The 20,429-nt window shown below is 47.5% G+C and overlaps 1 protein-coding gene across 1 annotated transcript; it reads left to right on the top strand.

The window, feature by feature from the left end:
- The first annotated feature begins 7,074 nt into the window (after positions 1 to 7,074).
- Positions 7,075 to 19,878, top strand: LOC119448309 (uncharacterized). The gene is made up of 3 exons (XM_037711683.2): positions 7,075 to 7,221; positions 13,905 to 14,210; positions 17,802 to 19,878. The coding sequence occupies exons 1-3, from the start codon at positions 7,161 to 7,163 to the stop codon at positions 18,008 to 18,010; spliced, it is 576 nt and encodes a 191-aa protein (XP_037567611.1). The 5' UTR covers positions 7,075 to 7,160; the 3' UTR covers positions 18,011 to 19,878.
- Positions 19,879 to 20,429: the final 551 nt, after the last annotated feature.

Raw genomic sequence — 20,429 nt, 5'->3', positions numbered from 1 at the left:
CGCCAGTGGTTTAGTACGGGACGCTGCTTTACGAAACACGCGCAAATTCGAGATATTTTTAACACGAAAGTGTTTTATGCCGGGGTCCACCAAGACTTCACTGACGTATTTCCGTCACGGAAATACGTCATAGAACATAATACAAAGAAAGAAACCAGAAGAAAAAGTTCCACAAACATGCAAAATTTGGAAATCGAACCCACGACCTCTCGGTCCGCGACGATAGATCGCCGAGCGTTTAACCCATTGCGCCACAAACGCATTTGCAGAGAGCTACACAGACGCGCCTTATATATCTAACACTCCTCCGTGTACCCGCGCTCTTGCTCGGGGCGGTGCCGCCGCCTACGAGCAGAAAAGAGAAGTACTGCATTATGACACTAACGCGCACCGACAATGAACGCTTCGGTGGTCTCAGCACTACGACGCCTCGATGCCAGCATTCGAAGGGACGCTGGCATCAAGAAGCACTACCAACGCCTAGGTGGCGTTCACCGTACTCAGCACAGCGGAGCGTGGCCTCCGCAATTAGCTCTGAAAATGTTTCTGAAGTTGATCGCAGAGGCTGCAATTACGACGCGCTGTACGCGCTGATTTGACTCGGTGACGATTCAGTTACGTGCTTTGTCTTGCGCGTTGTATTAGTGTGTCAGTTACGTGCTTCGTCTTTCGCGTTGTGCTAGCGTGTGCAGCGTAGTGCAGCTTCCATATGCACGACGGTTGCTCATGGTCATCGACGTTGGTAGTCGTGATGGAGGAGACGTGCCACCAGGCGTCAGCGTGGGTGCATCAACGCCTAAGGGCGCTTTAGCCACAAAACACCAATAGACATTATATATCAATGTGCAATAAACATTACACTACTTCTGTGAAGACACGTTTCACTTTCGTGTTCTATACCGATTCCTATATAAGAGGGATCAACCACATTTTTTTTTCTATTAAGCGCTATTTCATGTTAAGAACAAGCTGTCGCCGATTTCTACGTCGCCGTGAGCGGTGATAGAAGCGATCGCCTCGGTGATGGGACCGGCGAGGTACCGGCTCTACGGCGACGCCGCCTGTGTAGGCCCGCGCTATGTGAGCTAGCTGTTGTACGCGGCCGTCCGATCGCTCCAACTCTGTACTAACACTGTACATTTTGTTTCGTGCTCGAAATTTAACTGACACGTTTAGGGGCGTTTATGACTTCCACACTGCAATAAACGCAGCTGTGACCCTGCTGCCTGCGTATGTGAACCTGTGATAGGATATTTACACTGCTGGGGGCTCAATTCTTTGAGATGAAAACAAATTCGAATGTGACGCGTTTTGTGGGGCATCTGCTCGCTCGACCTACATTCAAGGCTAATCCTAATCTAGCTTTCCCACAGTGCGGCAAGCAATTATAATGGCACGCTAATGACAATCCTAAGATCGGCTAATGCATGCCAATCAAAATAAAAGAGAAGCTTAACGGTTACGAAATGTATTGCGCATAATGGATGATCTGGTATCATAATCCAACTTTCGCTTTTTACCGCGGCGGCCTATTGCTTGCGACAGTTTTCATCAACAGGAAACCTATGAAAACTTTAGTCTCTTGCGTATTTCGACGCAACTCAGCTCGTCCACATACTGCGTTTCTTTCATTGTAAAATCATAGAATAAAGACCTCACAGATGGAACCGCACAACCACCCGCGAAACCCAGCGGCTGCTGTGGTAGGCGCGACACGGGCGGCGGCTCGGCGGCGGAGTGCCTACCAAGCGAAACTAAATTCCGACGACAGCGCCACCGCATTTTCGTGACGTAGCGCCGTGGTGTAGGTCTATACTCCGTTTCATACATCAGGTGCAACGCTGTGGAAGCTAGAGATACTTTTATTGCGATAGCAATTATATGGACACTCAAAAGCAGATTTCTGCCGTCGCCGTCGCCGAGAGGTTCCGTATGACGTCAATGGAGATGAAATCGTCGCCGCGCGCCGAACGCTGTATGTGCGAGTGAAAGGGAGCGAGGGGCGCGCGCTTTCACGGGGAGTGAACGCACGGCGGAGAACAAACGCGCGTTCTGCGCCGTGCTCGCTTTTAGGGCTGCAGAAGTAGGCGTCTCTTTCCTCCTTTACAATCACCATATATGTAGAGCAAACGCGCCTTCTTCCGACGCGCGAGAGGCCGTGGGGGAGGGGGGAGGGGGAGAGAAGGGAGGCGACGTTTAGCTGCGGCACCAAGTGCCTATTTATATCAGAGGCTCCGGCAACAGTCACCAACGCCGCACGCATTTTGAGCGAACGTGGGCTAAACGCCGACGGCGTCGACATCAGTTCTGCGTGTTGCCGGTGCTGCTGCATGTCCAAGTTTATACAGCTTATAAAGCTAATATCATTACTCCGTATAGCTCTCTACAAATTTGCTATCGCAATTGATGCTTCGCCTTTCAGGTGAAACTACGACAACTTTTTTGCAGTGGCTGCGTTCGCACTTAGAAGTAGTTCGGTGTTTGTTAACCAATTTTTGCAATAATGTTCTTTGTATAAGCTCAGTTCTGAACGAAAAAAAATCAATTTACCCTTAGAAACAAACTATGTACTCATACGGCTGCTAACACGTTGTTTTAGATAAATTTGCTTTTCGTTATTTTTTTTTTATTTGCAGCCCGTCGCAGCAGCCTCACGTGCAAGCTCGCGCAAGCAAACGCCGCTGGCGCGCATCGAAACATAGACGTAACGCGAGGAGTGATGCATTTTAATGACCGTACTTCTTGCGTAGCTTCCACAGCGTTGCACCTGATGTGTGAAACCTCGATGCCCTTCTCGCCCAGCACTCCCCTTCCACGGGGAAGTCGCGTTTGCTCTCCGCCGTGCGTTCGCTCCCCGTGAAAGCACGCGTCTCTCGCCCTCGCGCGCTTTCACTCGCACATGCAGCATACGGCCAATGAGAGTTTTTTTTTCTACATCCGGATGCGACCATCGAAGAGTGAGCCCTTAACAGCTTCGCTGTAAAGAACCCGAAAGCTTGCACAAGGCCGCGCAAAGCTCAAGACACAGCGAAGCTGGCCGAAAGGCCGACACCGCGTTCCACCGCGTTGCAATGCCGACAACGCGTTCCGGTTGACCCGCACCATAAATGCGTGTCTTTCTCTCTCTCTCGGACTTACGGCTGTCACTGCGCGTTGCATAGCGCAGCTTGCAACACTGACACCGCGTTCCACCGCGTTGCAATGCCGACAACGCGTTCCAGCAGATCCGCTCCGCGAATGCGTCTCTCTCTCTCTCATTCGTATTTTCTTTATCCCTCTCCCGAGCATAGCGCGCCAAACCTATTCTTCACCTCGCAGAGCATTGGCACGAGCGCGTGCGAACGCGCCAGCTGTGGACGAAGACGCCGACGCTCGAACGCAAACATATGGTTCGCATAAATACATGTTCTGCATGCGTGGATGTATAGCCTACTCCCATGTAATAAAGAAAAACAAAAGTGGCTGTATAACCTAGTGACTACGACGCTCGCCTTGGGACCGTGGGTTCGCGGGCTCGAATCCCACCTCGGCAAGATAGTTTCTTTTATTTCTTTCTTCATTGCTGATGATGATAGTTTCTTGATACGAACCACAAATTACGGCTGGCTTAAACAGCTTCGCTGTTAAAAGAGACAGCCACCCACCCAATCGTAGCAATCGTAGCAATTCGACTTCGCCCTACCATCTCCTAGCCGTCTGGTTAGCTCAGATGGTGAGCGGTTGCCTCGGAAAGGCGGTGGTTGCGGGTTTGAGTCCCGGACCAGGACGAATTTTAACGCGAAAGGTTTCTTGGCTAGGTTGGCGAATCCGCGCACCCAACTGGCGTCCGCAAAATCGGTGTCCGGAAAGCAAGTGACCCCTCCCACCGGAAATTGCGCCGGCGCCAACAGCTGCAGCAGCAACAATCGGCGCACGTTCTACTCAGCGGCAGCAACCACCTGCAGCCGCGGCGTAGGAGAGGGGAATCCCCGCAGCAGTAGGGGAGAATGAAAGCGCACAGGAATAGTCGGCGCGCTGCGTAAGCGCGTCAACGTCTCCACCTATACTCGGATCACAAGGCCATGATAGTGTCTATGTACCCCGACGCATGCACGCCGTCACCGGAACGACAAGAGGATGACGACACCGGTAACTGGCAAATGATACCGCCCACACAACGCCATGGTGGCCGTACTGCTACGATATAACCGAGACATGTGATGCATACTGCCTCGATGACGAAATAGAAGAGGACATGTAAAGTGGTGTTGATATCACTTTGATTGCCCCAAATCATGTAAATAAACATTCATCATAATACAACTCAGCAACACCACTTTGCAGCACCTCTCCGTAAAAACAACCTAGCGAAAAGAAATGCTTTCGCGTTCTCAACTCATAAGAATATGCTTAGGGATGCTCTGTAACTTTTTTTTCAACTGCGAGGCTTTTCTTTCGAGGAGCCGTTATGGGTTTCCTTTGTAGCAATTGCTACGATTGGGTGAATGTCTCGTTTTCCATTTATTTACTTCTCTCCACCTAGCGGGTTTCCGCTGAACTATTACGTGGAAATAGTTCAGCGTTCAGTTCAGGAAACATTACGTTCAGCGTTCAGTTCAGGAAATATTACGTGGAAATGCATGGAACACCCATGCATTTCGTCGGACACTTTGAAAATTAATATCTCGAAACTGATTCAGTCCTGAGAATTCGTTCCAAGTGGATACGCCTTGTGAACTCAGCGGCTATAATTCGTATATTGAAAGTTGTGCCGTAAAATAATTAATTAAAAGGTTAATTAGCGTAATTATGTGAAATATTCAATTAGGCGTTTTAATTTCTCGTGGAAGTAATGGCCGCCTCATCGAGTAGTTCAGATCAAGGATTTTAATTGTGCTATCTACCACAGGCAGTTTTTTAAAAGTTTGGTGCAGCTAAAATGAAACACCCTGTACGTATATGTACATATACTATATATATATATATATATATATATATATATATATATATATATATATATATATGCATATGTATAGTATATGTACGCGAAGCTCCGGCTTCCCGAAGCCGGAAGCCGGCTTCCGGAGAGCGCTTCCGGCCTTTTGCCCGAATGATCCCCCGGTGCTTTGCCAACTCATCATCATTCACTTCTTGGATATGCGGTGTTTTTTTTTTTTTTTTTTCTTCAACTGCGAAGCTTTTCTTTCAAGGAACCCGTATGGATTTCTTTTGTAGCAACTGCTACGTTTGGGTGATTGTCTCTCTTTGCATTTATTTTAAGCTTCGCTTTGAACGAACAGAAACATAAGTGGAAACCACAACAGGCTATCCTCAAGGAAGCCTTCTTGGATTAGATTTATCTGTTCCGTTCGTGTCTCTGCGTTCTTTTTTGTAGATTCTGCACTAAAACATTCATAAGTATGGACTACCAACTAGCCCGAACCAACGCTTTGCTAGGTTTATCTGTTCCGATTTGCTATCCTTGGGGGCTTGTCTCTTGTGCACAGTGACGGGAATGTTTGCGCAGCCATTCAGGATTTTCTTGTAGGGTCAATGCGGTTTAGACTTATATTGATATATTGACCCTACAAGAAAATCCTGGATGGCAGATCTTAATACTTTCATTTTCTATCCACCAAACTGAATTTGAATGTAGTTGTACGTTTGCTTTCATTTAGTACTGCATGTTTATAAAATCATTATCTGCAATGTATCTCTTGGTTCAAATCTACCTATTCTCTAATTTTGTTTGAATTATTTTACATTTCTTCTTGCTTATCTTTATTTTTAGCTATGCGGTTCTTGGCCAATCCCCCAGGGCGGATATGTGCCAGTATCTCCGAGGCTCTACATGTACAGCTACATCAAGGAAGTTCGAAAGAAGAGCACAGATTAATATTACAGAAACTAGATCTCAGCGATCGAAAAGATGTGAAAATGCCCTTGCGTGTTATGCTTGCCGGGTAATATTTTCTGCTTTGTTTTCGGCTTTTAGGTTTATTCTGGGAGCAGTCCTGGTAACTCTCAGAATGATTTAGAGGTATGTAAATTACATCTTCATCACTGTCCTGCTAGACGACGCAGCGAATGCTTTCAATCCGTCTCTTACAAAGTTGCGACCGTGGCAATGTTATGAAAGTGAGGTTCCTTTCGTTTGCTGCTTACAAATTGTTTATGGGGAGATTTAGTTTTGCCACATCTTGCTGTTTGCATGTTCTTCTGTTGAACGTGATTTCGTCCAAAGCTTGTTTGAGTTCAATTCCGCCGTTTGTGTAGGACAGGTGTTGGAAAATTCTCGGTGTAGCGTATTGTTTGTGTGGCTGCCTCTCCTACAAGGTGACTGTCTAGGACTTCGAAAGAAATCCGCAAACCCGAACGCACTTATATTTCCGTTTTAAAAAAGAAGCGGCCCGTCTCAATGTCCTTTCCCAAAAGTAAGCAGCCGTTTTGGGAACATCTACCTTCAAATGCCTAGTGCCCACTGTTTCAGCAAGCTTAAGCCATGACGAAGCCCAGAGAAAGTAATATCAGTGTTCATTCTCAGTGGCCGTATTTCCTCGCGCGCTCCTGTTACTTGTGTATATGTGTTGCAGCACAGCCACCGTCACATCGTCGCACCACGCATCTATACATCGCGCATTCAGCACACGCCTTTATGTAAATTCCGCGAAAAAAAAAAAAAGCTGCTTCAGCTGCACTTCCTCTATACCCGTTCCGTTTCACCAATGCGATAAGAGAATGTTAATTTTAAGGCCACCACCTACCACTTAAGGCCACCGTAGACTACCAACGTCCCCTAATAGCACGAGGCCTGCGCACCTCGATCCACGAGGTCATGCTATACCTTGCCCGACTGCCACAGAATCTAACGGGGATGTCCCCGAGTAAGCCGCAGTTAATTTGACGTCAATGCGTTCGTCCCTCCGGCCTTGGCAGTGGAAATTTCGGTCCATGTAGCAGGACGTAATAAAGCAGAGTGCATAAGCCTGCTATCTAGGAGGCATTGAGTCTACATGCTGCAGGCTTTGTCTGAGGCGATGTCTTTTCTTTTTACACCGGCTCATCTTATCGTTGCCGAGATATGCTATGCCAGCATTATCGATCTGTAAGCGGCTCGATGCCGCTGAAAAGTAAAGGTATCCTTTGGATGAGTTCTCGCCAAATCGGCGGAGCTCACAACAATGTGGCGACTCAATCTAGCTGCGTTGCCTCTTGTGCTGCTGCTGCTGCTCCGATGTTGCGGTGAGTACAGTTTAGATTATCTAAAGTCAATCGATCTCGCGCTGTTTACAAACATGACGCGTCTAACTACCACACGAGACAGGCGCTATTGATTGGTACAGTGCTTCTCGGGAAGAATCTGAAACTTTGAAGGTTATGGCAGCTGTAGCACGCAGCAGTGGGGTTGCTAGCCGTGGCGCCTGCTTGGTATTAGCGCAGTTGCAAGTCTGAATCTGTGTTGTCCTTATCATCGTGTATGTTCCTTTGTGATGGTGAAAAGCTTTCTCTCTGGATAGCAACGCTGGTTTCGCTTGCTCGAGGAAATTGATTGATTTTTTATTTACAACAAGCACATAAAAAGTCATTGCATTGACATTGTATAAAGTGTCCACACTCTAACTTCTGCAACCCGTCAACTAACTTAGGGTATTTCCGTTCTTTTTGAGATCATGCCAGTCCTTTCTCCATGTTCGTTTGGTTGGCGCCTTGATAACATGTCCCAAAATGCCGTGTGAAACTACAAGCCAGCTGCGCTGGCGCTTGGAAGACCATACGTTTCCTAGAAGAGGTAGCATTGACACATCGTTGCGTGACCGTTTTAATTATGTGCATCTGTTGTTTCTTGTTTGCATTTAGCTATGTCTTTAGGATAGCGGGCTATTAGGGAGCCAAGCTTTCCGCGTTGTCGTAGTTAATATATGACAACCTACACAGTGCAGGGGTTTAAGGCTTTTAGACTGCAGCAGATTACTGTAGAATTAACGCTCTCATTGAAAAAGTTAGAAGGTCCAAGTGCACGAAAGGTCTGTCGTCGGTTCTCATATTCATTTAATTTACGAATATCATGTGAGCTGCTATTTAAGGTCTCTCAAGTTAAACTAGCAATAGTTTATAACAAATGCTACGCCACACTACTGAAAAAACTCGCACGCCCCATAACTCCCACACCCCAAAATCTCTTATGACATATGGGAAAAAAAGAGTTCTTATATAGGATCCCATATGTTTCACATCGGATTATTGGACATGGTAGTTATGCGGTATATGGGCTTTCTCAAAAGCGTAGCTACGCAAAATCTGCTTGCACAGGCGGTTTATTCGCATTGGCGGACACAACTTTTGAGACAATTTGGGGTGGCCAAACATATAATTAAAAAACGTTTAATATATTTCCTTGCTGTCGCGATTGCGGTGTATGTTTCTATATGAAACTTTTAAGACAATCGTATCTGCAGACAACTGCCGTTTGTTTGATATTCTCCTGGAGCGCTTGTGTACCGAGATATTCATCATGATGTTTGACACTCTTTCGCCTAATCTCCCCCATTCAGAGGCATAGATCTCAACACAACGTCAAACCCTCATGTTGACGTAGCTTACTGCGTATGACATACCGTTTGCAAGCTGGGCGAAGCTGATGACAGCTGCGCTCTTGCTATTAACGCGATAGCGTTAAGGGCCCCGTGTCGCAGAAAATCCGGCGTCGGCGCCGGCGTCCGTGGCGAAGGAAATCATCCCAAAACACCCCGACCGCGCAGGCCGTCCGCGTGGCGGAAGGTGTTAGTGAACAAAATTGAATTTCTCACCGTAAAATCCGTCAGAAAAATGGTAAAGTACGACTTCACCACAACCTACAGACCTGGTGGCGTCGTATTGTAATTTGAATGTACGAGAAAACATAATTCTGTTACGAGGAAACTCAAACACAAACCCCTTTTCCAGCATTTATACCATACCAACAGCGGCGCGCTCGGGTGAAATGCCTATCCAGATGGCGCTCGCATCCTTCGCAGGTCAAATTTGGAAACGCGCGTGCGTCGGGGCAATAGCAAACAATTAATGAAATAATAAAAAAGGGTCCTAGGCCCCTCACATTTTAATATACGAAGACTTATATTGCCCCTGGAAAAACGTCTTCCCACCGATGCAATTCTGTTTAAAAGTGAAGCCGACTTTAAGTGGATTGGTGTAAGCTTGGTCTTTGTAAGCTGGCTTTCCCACGTTCTCTGTTGCAGTGAAGCATGCTCATAAAGAAAAATGCGATGCGAACGGGTCCCGTTAACGCTATCGCGTTCCACTCTTCAAGGCGAAGCTTAAGCGTCCTCCAATTTTTGACTGGCGAGAACAAACAACGACCGACTCTTTCTTTTCCCCTCGCGTTGACGTTCCCTCACGGCTTCACGCTGTGTCGAGGTCCACGCCCCTGAATGCGAGATTAGCTGACTGAGTGTCAAATTTGATTATCAGTATCTCGGAAAAGAAGCACTCCAGGAGACTCAGACAAAGTGAAGTCTTCAATTACGATTGCCTTGACATTTCAAATATAAACATTTACCATTATCGTCAGAGCAAAAAGGTAATTAGGACGTTTTTGTTAATTATGCGTTAGATGACTTCAATTGTTCGCGAAAATTGTGCCCGCCAGGGAGCATAAATCACCTGTGAAAGCAGATTTTTCGTAGATACCATCGCGTTTTTATTAAAATACGGTTAGCTGAACTTTGAAGAGCCTGTATTTTTGCAGCGTTTCTCTCCATTAGTATTATGCATTCCATTATTTTAGTATTATTTGCATTACAACATTCTATTAAAACCAGGAACATTGGTCCGTTCTAAAGTTAAAATTTGTAGTGCCTTTTATCTCCCGTTGTATTTTCGTAAATTTTTACAATTCATGCAGAACTTTTGTTTCGATAGTCTGTTGTGTTCTAACGTATTTCGATTGGGATGGTATCGTGCCGCTAAATTTAGAACCTGTTAGGAACATTCCTATAGCTGAAATGTCAATATATTCGTTTAAGAGGGAAGTCACACTCTGAGCACAGGGCACAAAAGGGCAAATAAAAAATGAAAACTATTGTTTATTTTTCGCTGCGGCTTCCCATACAGGAACATGAAAAATCTCTGAAAGCAGAAAAGATGCAAATAGATTTATTGTAGTTAGGGCTAACCACTGTACACGACTGCAAGTTTGTGTAGTCTAGTGCCCAATCGGCTAACGAGGGCGTGTTTGCGAGGTGACGAAGCTGCCTCTCAGCGTCTTTTGTATAAGGAGTGGAATTGGGACGCCGTGGTCTTCTTATTGAGGTGTTCGAGCAGCCTTGGCTGCGTTATCATTTCACATGATCTCGTAATTGCCGATATACCAATGAAATTAAATCTGATGCCCCTGCTTTCTTTCACGTGGTCGTAAAGCTGAACGATTTTCCGCGTTAACTAGTGAGTTCCATGTCGGAGGAACGACTGCGCGCAATGTAAAGTTGGCTTTGAGTCCCAAAAGGAAGAAATCCTATTTCCTGTCTGGGCAGACCACGAGCCACTGACGCACTTATCTCAGGCTTTTGTTATGAAATAAATGCCCGCACAAGCGCTCTCTTTCTCATTTTTCTTTTTTCCTGAAGGTCGAGGCCAGTATTGAAAAAAGCTTCCCTTGCGTAAGGGCCATCACCCATTTGCGATTCCCTTGGCTATCGTATTGTCACGGGGATCGCTATCGTTAGCGGGGGCCGCCTGATCGAAAGACAATGATGAAATGCACGTACGGTATGAAAAGCGAGGTCCCAGTCTTTTTCGTATGTCGTACTTAATTAACACTTGCGACACTAGGTATTTCACTAAAGCCATTAGGCAGTATAGTAACGTCATCGCATAAGTACAAAACGGCAATTGTGTTTTTCTTGCGAGGTGCACTGATTGCGGTATGCCGTTGTTACGGTGTAGGTATGTTCAGCGCTGCAAGTTAAGAAGCTTGTGAAGTAGAACAAATTTCATGAAAAAAAAAGTGATGCGTACGCTCTTTGTCGCACGCACACACACACATACTTTATAAGACTTGCAGGACACAGCAAATTAACAAAATAGTAACTAGGAACACGCTAAATATAAAGTCAGAAATTAGTCCTCAAGCTACGTAAATCAAACATCAAAGTTGGCACGTCGTCTTGGTTAGAGCTGTAGTGTCGGAGCACTTTAGAGGCTGGAATGATGCATGTGGCGAGTATCCGCTGCGATTAAAACATTCCTCGGGCGACAGGCGGCCGTACGAAGGGTCAGGACTGAGTTGGCCAGGAGGGTAGGCCAAGAGTATAGAGGATGTGGTCGCGGCGCTCCATTGGACACCCCGGACACCAGCTTCAGGCGTATGTTCAGGAGCACCAGGCATATGCCAGAGCCAGGACCCAGTGTCCGACAGGCTGCTTCTTCCGTTGCTGCTACGACGTCCTTCTCTTCCCTTCTCCTTGCACAATGGCGCTGCTCCCACGTTCCTCGCTCGCACTACGAAGCACTCCGCTATACTCATTTCTCTTCTACGACTTCTTCCGGTGCCATTGCAGGATCATACCAAGGAGGTTTTGTAACGAAATTTAAACCTCCTTGGATCGTACTCGTGTCTTCGTCGTCGTCGTTGTCGTCTTCGCCTTTCCTTTGCAATGCAGCACGTGAACCTCATCGCAATCGTACATTAGAGGTTTGCGATAATGACCATTTATTTAACTAACACTATCTTTCTAATTATTTACTTACGGTGCACGTTACAGTTGCGGAGTGCAAACTGGCGAATGCTCAATGTAGGCTTAGCAGGAATCAAAGTGACCCGTGTCTGCCGGCGACAGTTCCGAAAATTTAAGCTGGACACTGCGTGACAGGACAAGCGAGGCGTCTTAACGACAGTGTGCAGAAAACGTAGACGGCGTTTGCAGGAAATGCGTTGGAAATGCCTTAGAACTAGGAAAGAGGCGATATAGTGGTTTCTTCAACTTTGCTTTTACCTAACAGTGTACGTGTTCAACAAATCAATCTCTTTGTTGAAGTGCCTTACAATACGCACTGTAGCAGCAATGTCGCTGCTCCCCTCTAAAACGATTAAGTTTAAATTGTAGGGCTTAACGTCTTGAAACGGCAATGTGGAATTATGAGTGACGCCGTAGTGGAGGGCTGTGGCCGAGAATCGAGCCCGAAACTTTGTGCTGAGCAGCGGATTGCCATAGTCACTGAACCACCGCTGCGGGAGTAAAATGCTTACAGCGCTAATAAGCCCTCGGTATATTACAAATAAACTACCAATAAACAAATAATCCCTACAACACTAAACACATATGCAAACACAACCAGTAGGAGTAAAAAGCAGTTACGTTCATACTTTTGTTCTATTGCGTGCTAGAAAAGGAATAATTATCTGTAAATGATATCGACTAAACTGTTTCAACTATATGTCTATATTATTCATATTTTCTTTTTGTACATTTGTGTGACTGATAAATATATTGTCACTTGTAAATTTCCATATGCATTTCTTTGTGCATTGTAATTTTAGGTGCATTTGTGTGATTTATGCATAAGTTGTATAATCTGCTTGTTTTTACTTTGCCTTTGTCACTGCGTATCTACCATCTCAACCTGCGCACCTTGTACAGCTGCTGCCATGTAACGGTCACCTGGGCCCTGTCAAGCCGTTTTCACGACTTTTAGCCCAGCGGACCTTCCAGCTTATTGTCTGGTAAATAAATTTGAATTTGAAAATAGATAAATCAACCGCAGCGCCTGTCGTCATATGATTTTTAGGCCAAAAATGTTCTTTTATTAAAGGTGTATCAGTTAAAGGGACCCTGAAACGATATTATACAAACGTACTCAATCGTTAGGGTAGGCCCTTCTGATCATTGAGGGACGCATTTAGGCACTCCGCATAAAGCGCGTAATTTATTATAAGGATTTAAAAATGGGCATCGCTACCGATCGCAGCGGCGCAGCTCCCCGGAGTTTTCAGCCGCCCCCTTCCAATTGGCGTAGTTAGCTGAATCGACGTCAGTTGGGCGAGGTAGTATCCGATTGGCTGCCCAGGTTGCGTCATCGATAAATTTTCTAATTTTATGGTGAACAAGTGTAATAGTTTGTTAATTTGTTTTATGAACTCCCAAACGACGCGCGCCACTCTGGCGCCATCTGATAGCAATCGTCACCGCAGAGCCCGCCTTGCGCGGCACTAAGCTTTTCTTCTCACGCTTTCGTAATGCCCTCCTCCTCCGCTTTGCTCCTCGCCCACTCTTCGCTCTCGCCACTTTTTTCATCCCCGCGTTCACTCTTTTTCAGCACTCCGGGTTAACTTGTTTTATGAACTCCCAAACGACGCGCGCCACTCTGGCGCCATCTCGTAGCCATCGTCACCGCAGAGCCCGCCTTGCGCGGGCTCTGCGGTGATGCCCTCCTCGTAATGCCCTCCTCCTCCGCTTGCTCCTCGCCCACTCTTCGCTCTCGCCGCTTTTTTCATCCCCGCGTTCACTCTTTTTCAGCACTCCGCGTTCGCTCTCGTTTTTCATTGTGCTCGTTCGCTCGGTCACGAGGTAGGACGCGACGCTCGCCTCACGAACGGGCGCCTAAGAGCTGCGCTCTAAAAGCATGGCTAGGGAGGAGGGTAACTTGTAATCGTCCGTAGCTCTCTCAATATGAGACGCTTCACTTAAATTGTGGCGCTAGTATTTTACTGTAGCTGGACCCTAAACGTCTACAAACGTCGTCTAAACTGTTTCAGGTACCCTTTGAGGCAAAGAAGCGCCGGGTAGTCACAAAAAAAAAGAATGTAAGGACGTGCACCTTCTGTAAAAGCTGACCATGCTCACGGTGTACGAATGGATCTTGTCTGCCGCCCTCCTCAGCTAGGCGATCGCAGATACCATTTTAACTGAGCCCCGCAACGTGTCTCGCAGTGTCGTGTTCGTCCGAGACGGGCCAATACAATCGGCCAAGCCGGAGACACCGCAACGTGAGCTGCTTCCAGTGTAGCTGGCTGTCCGAGCAAACGGTGGACAACGAGCGCCGGAAGGAGTTCGGCAAGCGCTGGAAGGCCACGTACGCGGAATCGGAGATCACCATCGACAACCCGTTCAAGCCGCCCCTGCTGGGCGTCGAGACGTTCGCCCAGATGCCCACCAGGGCGCAGCTGGCGGCACACTGCAACAACTGCAGCAAGATTGACGGCATGTGCGCCCGCTGGACGTTCTACGGAAACACGGGTAGGTGTATATAGGCATACGTGTGTTCCCCGTGTTCATTTATTTTGACGCGAACAATTCTTTGCAATCATTCTGTGCACATTGCGGTACGTAGGAAGGCAGGTAGGTATACGTTCCTGTCTCGCTTTGTTTTAGGCCTTTTTTATAGAAAGAACTGCGTGACCCGTGGTGCGATCCGACCTCTGTCTCCCCACACAGTAGCCCAAAGCTATAGCCATTATTTCACAATCGCACGCATACGTTTCCCGGGCCAAAGCCAACTAATTCTTTGAAACGCTTGGCGCATGCGTCATGTGCCAGTTTCTCGCATTCTGCACTCGTAAGGGCTAGCACTTCGATACAATGTGTTAAACAGCACCGCTTTCATGAACGGCCCAGGTGGAACACCATTTCTCCGCCGGAGTACAAACTATATCGTCGTTCAAGATAGACCACATACCCGCCGTGGTGGCTTAGCGGCTATGGCGTTGCGCGGCTAAGCACGAGGTCGCAGTATCGAATCCCCCGCGGCCATGGCGGCCACATTTCGTTGGGGGCGAAGTGCAAAAACGCCCGTGTCCCGTGCATTGGGGGCACGTTAAAGATGCCCAGGTGGTCAAAATTAACCCGGAGTCCGCCACTACAGCGTGCCTCATAAGCAGATCGTGGTTTTGGCACGTAATAACCCAGGAATTATTAAGATAGACCATATAATATAGACATAGGTACGTACGAATAAATAATGCTGAATCACAGATGACGTCACGATTCGTATTCCTCTCGCTTACTACCGGTAACTACCTATGTTAAAAAGCAACAACCAGCGCGTCGTAAACTGGCGTCGAACGACCGGAGCAGAAATCATACAGTCGCCGTCGTATACGAGAGTCGTCGCCGTTGTCGTGGTCTTGCTGTTGTTGCCACACGGACACTTGCGTCACACACACACACACAGCTGCTTGGCGTACACAAACACGTGGGTCCACCTGGCAATGCTTTGCGGAACCCCAAACGACGCGGGTATAGCCAGCTAAGTGCAAAATGATTCGCATATCAATTCCAAAGTGCGTGAAATCTCCATATTTATTTATTTATTTATTTATTTATTTATTTATTTATTTATTTATTTATTTATTTATTTATTCATTCAATCATTCATAAAAAGTCGCAGTTTAGCCCGATAGGCGAGGCATCGTGGGTTAGCAAATTATTAGACAGCTATACGAAGTAAGCATAGTAGTTTTATCGGCCGTATAAACTCGTAAACATTCGCTTACTATCTAAATTAACAAGCATGGTGTCACGCGCGCGCAGGCAAACATAAAAAATGGGTTGATCCCTCTTATATAGGAATCGGTATAGAACACGAAAGTGAAACGTGTCTTCACAGAAGTAGTGTAATGTTTATTGCACATTGATATATAATGTCTATTGGTGTTTTGTGGCTAAAGCGCCCTTAGGCGTTGATGCACCCACGCTGACGCCTGGTGGCACGTCTCCTCCATCACGACTACCAACGTCGATGACCATGAGCAACCGTCGTGCAAATGGAAGCTGCACTACGCTGCACACGCTTACACAACGCGAAAGACGAAGCACGTAACTGACACACTAATACAACGCGCAAGACAAAGCACGTAACGGAATCGTCACCGAGTCAAATCAGCGTGTACAGCGCGTCGTAATTGCAGCCTCCGCGATCAACTTCAGAAACATTTTCAGAGCTAATTGCGGAGGCCACGCTCCGCTGTGCTGAGTACGGTGAACGCCACCTGGCGTTGGTAGTGCTTCTTGATGCCAGCGTCCCTTCGAATGCTGGCATCGAGGCGTCGAAGTGCTGAGACCACCGAAGCGTTCACTGTCGGTGCGCGTTAGTGTCATAATGCAGTACTTCTCTTTTCTGCTCGTAGGCGGCGGCACCGCCCCGAGCAAGAGCGCGGGTACACGGAGGAGTGTTAGATATATAAGGCGCGCTTGTGTAGCTCTCTGCAAATGCGTTTGTGGCGCAGTGGGTTAAACGCTCGGCGATCTATCGTCGCGGACCGAGAGGTCGTGGGTTCGATTTCCAAATTTTGCATGTTTGTGGAACTTTTTCTTCTGGTTTCTTTCTTTGTATTATGTTCTATGACGTATTTCCGTGACGGAAATACGTCAGTGAAGTCTTGGTGGACCCCGGCATAAAACACTTTCGTGTTAAAAAAAAAATCTCCCTCGACGACCGCGGACACTCGCTGGCGTGAGGAAGAGCGGCGGCAGCAGTGAGCGAGATGACCTTCGTGCTGCCTCTCGTTTCAACGCTAACGAAGTGGCGAGAACACAGCGCACACTAAGCTGTCAGCCATCGGCGCATCTAGACGCGGTACTCATTGCAGATCACTTTCAAGATAGGATCCGTGCGGCCGCGCTCAGTCGCGCCATACGCAGCCGCCACCAAAGTAGAAGCCCCCCCTCCCATGTGCTTTTCGCGCGATGGAAGACGGCACGCTTCCTGCCCGTGCGCACGCGAGATCTAGCCACCATCCTCGGCGTGCACCCTCACGCGCCACAACATACGGCGAGGGGCCATGATGTTATCGCACTTGGACTTTATACGGAACGTCGCGGTGACGCCGTCGACAGCCGTTGAAATGCGTTTGGAGTGTCCATATAATTAATTGCTATCGCAATAAAACCCTCAAGGTATGACAAGAAATCCTGGACATCAGGCGCACGAGTACGCACGAGACACCCATAACGGCTTCTCTCGGTATGAGTCCGCTGGACGTTGCGTAAGTAAATAGGAAATTCGAAACTCCTCCCAAAACTCAGTTATCAATTAGGATTTGATTGATACATGAAAGAGACCCGAAATGTTTGAGCTCTATAGTAATAAATCTATCAGGTAGTTTATCTCATTGGGTCACCTATTTAAACTAACTAAATTTCCATGTCAAGAACGTTTTGCTTTAAAAGTGAAGTAGTGGAGGTCATGTAATTCGTAGAGGAGGAAAGTGTTCGTTTCTTAGATAACGAGATTGGGTCCGAGAGTTGAAAAACGCAGTGTAGGAGGGCGAAAGAGAATTACGTGAAATGATAAGATTAGAAGAAAAAAAAGTAGGCACATGATGAAGTCGATTGGCGCAGGACAGATAACTGCAGATCGGCGGGGAAGGCTTTTATCTTGCAGCGTAAGTTAGATAGGCGACGTTGATTTGTCAACGTCTAGCTATTGTCAGCGCGGCTATTACACACATTCGCATAGATGCTGTTGAGCGGCTTGATACCCGCATGCAACGCGTGATCGCCAGTGACTGAGTCCTTGATTGTTGCTTCTAGATGCGGCGGAAAATTCTGGCTCTCGAACTTTCATCCTAGCGTCCCTCCAAATGCCAACAACATTTATTGAGAGTAGATAGTTAAAGCTAGGGATCGATGAAATTTAAAGAGGATACATTGGGGCACGTTTAGTGTGCTGTGCAGGCTGCATGCAGTATTGTGTCGCAGTATTGCAAAATAATGAATTAGCAAACCGCATTGTTCTGTTCGTCCTCGGAGAGAAGGTGAAGTTGCCAGAAGTAACTCTGTCCCTTCGTTTTCCTTTTTTTTTTTGCCTTTCTTTTTGCTCAACGGCAGGTAAACCGGCCAACGTGACGTGGATGTGCGTGAACAGCCGACAGACGGGCTGCTTCTTGGAGCACGTGCCGAGACACTTCGTGAAGGAGGTGTGCCTGTGCGCCGACAGGCACCACTGCAACGTCGCCCCTGCGGCAAAACCTGCGTCACTGGTAGTCGTGCTTCTCTGGGCGACATGGACTGTGGTGTCTTGGACAGTGCTCTCTTGACATCGCAAACGAGCGGAATCAACATGTGCATTTTTTGAGCCAGGGTAAATAAGAGAAAAGACAACAGAATATAGACTTTTAACGCGAAGAGCATTCATTGTCTCATACCAGGCACATCGTGACGGGTTTTCAGGATCCTGTTCAACTCGTTTCGGGGCTCTCCAGTAAAATAAAAAAGAAGATTATGCAGACCCCATGCACTGTGGGAATCGAACAGTGGGCATGCGAAACATTGTTCAGGTAGCTGGCTATCCAGCATCGTTTCGGTTTCTGCGTAGCGTTACCAGAGGGGCCAACATGTTGGTGTAATAAGACCAATTGTTTGCGTAAATATCATGCTACAACGAACCATTAAAGTGAACAAGAAAAATAAGAACTGAATATGGCAGTCGAACCAAGAGCTGGTGTTTGTCTACGGGGGATGCTTAGAACTTTATAAGAATGTGAAGGCCTAGTTGGTCCTATAGTGATGTGTAATGAAGCTCTGAGCCCACGCGGCGACGTTTACAAGGCACGCGAGCGCGCTGCGAGCGTGCTGCCGCCGTTTCCTGAACGTTCTACGGACGCCGCCACAGCGCTTGCCCTCAACTGTTGGACAGCCACTTCCGTATCCACAAGTTCCAGGCTCTTGCAGCGTTCCTGGCTCCGGCTGCCACCCTCCGACCCCGACTTCTACGAGGACTTGTGGGCAGCCATCCTTGCTCACTACGACACCTCGAGCTCTCAGTCATAACAGCCTCTCGCCATTTCAACCGTCGCGTCATTTCGCGTCTTGTAGTCCCTCATCGCCTGCGTCCAGCCGTGCCGATCGTCAGCACGCGCCGGCCCCAGCATCAAACCTCTACTCGGTTCGTGAACCTCCTCCCCTTCTCAAAGGCAGCTGCGCGACGACTCTTCCCAAGGTATTCACTAGGCCCAACTCGAGCGCTTTCCGCTATCCTACGTTCCGTCGCTCGCCTTCCTTGGACGTTCCCGCAAGCTATGCGCTTCCCGTTCGGGAGCGCCTCACTCCTTACCGATTCAAAGGCTCTTCCACCGGCTCCAATAGGCGCAAATTTCTCGCAGGCACGGCGATGCCACAAGGACAACCTTCGCGATGCCTTCACCGACCACCTCACAGTACGTGGAATCGGAATAATGTTTCTACCGATACGAAATCGTTTGGGCGAGGTGGGCTTCATTATACAGGGGGCAGCAGAGACGACAAAGTTAGGCACAGAGATGACGAAACAGGAAGAGAGATATATACAACATATTTAGATGTTGGTAGTTTCGGGAGTCTCTGATGTAGCGGAGGACCTTAACATCTCTAAATAGGGTCACTTGCGTGACAAGGTCCAATCAGCGGGCGAGTTCCTGTGGGAGTGTCTTCAAGAAGTGAGGGCGGTCCTTCGTCGGCCGGGGCGCGATCCACGGCTCCTCTGTATAGACTTTTTTTTCATTGTCGCCGCCATATTGCATAAGAAGTTGCGCCATCTATGCGCAGTTGGCATGATGGCTTGGACGAGCGCTCCGTGTTGTATGCCGGGTATAGGCAACTCCACAATCCGCTACTTGATTTGGCAAAAGTGTCCAAATAAACAATAATGGCTACGACGTCCAGGTTCACGGTGGCTCTTTCGCTTGGTGCTGTTGTCAGGTTTCTCTTTTGTAGCGTCGAATCGAAGTATTTCGTGGAACCCGAAAGGGTCCTTGCTGCCGTTCACCTTATTTTGATCGGTCTCAAGGATTTCAGCTACAAATTCGCGGAAATAGTTGCACTGTGCGTGGAAACGTCCGGCCTGCCCAGCCAGCCGCATCAGAAGGGAAATGTTTGTGCGTGGTGGGCCTCCAAAAGGTGCACGCACTTGTTTGTGGGGTTGCTCCACTGCTACAGGTACGATACTTCACTATATTAAACCTTCATAAGCGACTCCACACTGCGACTCGTGTAGCAGTATATCACGTCTAGCATTTCACAATATATCGGCAGTAACGTCTATTGTGCTTGTGAAACTATATACGCATATTCTGCACTGATAGAACGATGCTAAAAGCTGGAAATTCATCTGGTCAGTGTGTCTTGGTATAAAAACAAATGAGATTTTAGTTTGTGAGTCGGGGTGCACCTTCTTTTTATAGTTAGCTGATACGTGTGATATAAGGTCGTCTGGGTCGAGTGACTAGTGCTTGTTCGTGCTCGCAGTACGCAGTGTTTGAGTACGTAGGGCCCGGGCTTGGGAACACAGCCAGACACCTGCCGCCCGTGTAAATTCTCAAACCTGGTGAAACGTGGAAAAGGGAATAACGACCAATCGGACCAAGTTGAGTTCCTTCCAACAGGTTTCCAAAATTTAGCGAGAGTTTTCTTTTGGCAAAGTCAGTTTTATTAGTGTAAATGCATGACCTCGCAACGAATTGAATCAGTTGTAATGGAATT

Source organism: Dermacentor silvarum, chromosome 4 (assembly GCF_013339745.2).
Source record: "Dermacentor silvarum isolate Dsil-2018 chromosome 4, BIME_Dsil_1.4, whole genome shotgun sequence".
NCBI classification, from domain to species: Eukaryota; Metazoa; Arthropoda; class Arachnida; order Ixodida; family Ixodidae; genus Dermacentor; species Dermacentor silvarum.
Note: the sequence above shows the minus strand (reverse complement) of the source record. Positions and strands in the feature narration are given on the sequence as shown.

Excerpts from the sequence above, each read along its gene's own strand:
- LOC119448309 (XM_037711683.2), top strand. The coding sequence starts at position 7,161 with ATGTGGCGACTCAATCTAGCTGCGTTGCCTCTTGTGCTGCTGCTGCTG. Across the intron at positions 7,222-13,904 it reads GCTGCTGCTCCGATGTTGCG|TGTCGTGTTCGTCCGAGACG; the intron begins GTGAGTACAGTT and ends CGTGTCTCGCAG. Across the intron at positions 14,211-17,801 it reads GACGTTCTACGGAAACACGG|GTAAACCGGCCAACGTGACG; the intron begins GTAGGTGTATAT and ends GCTCAACGGCAG.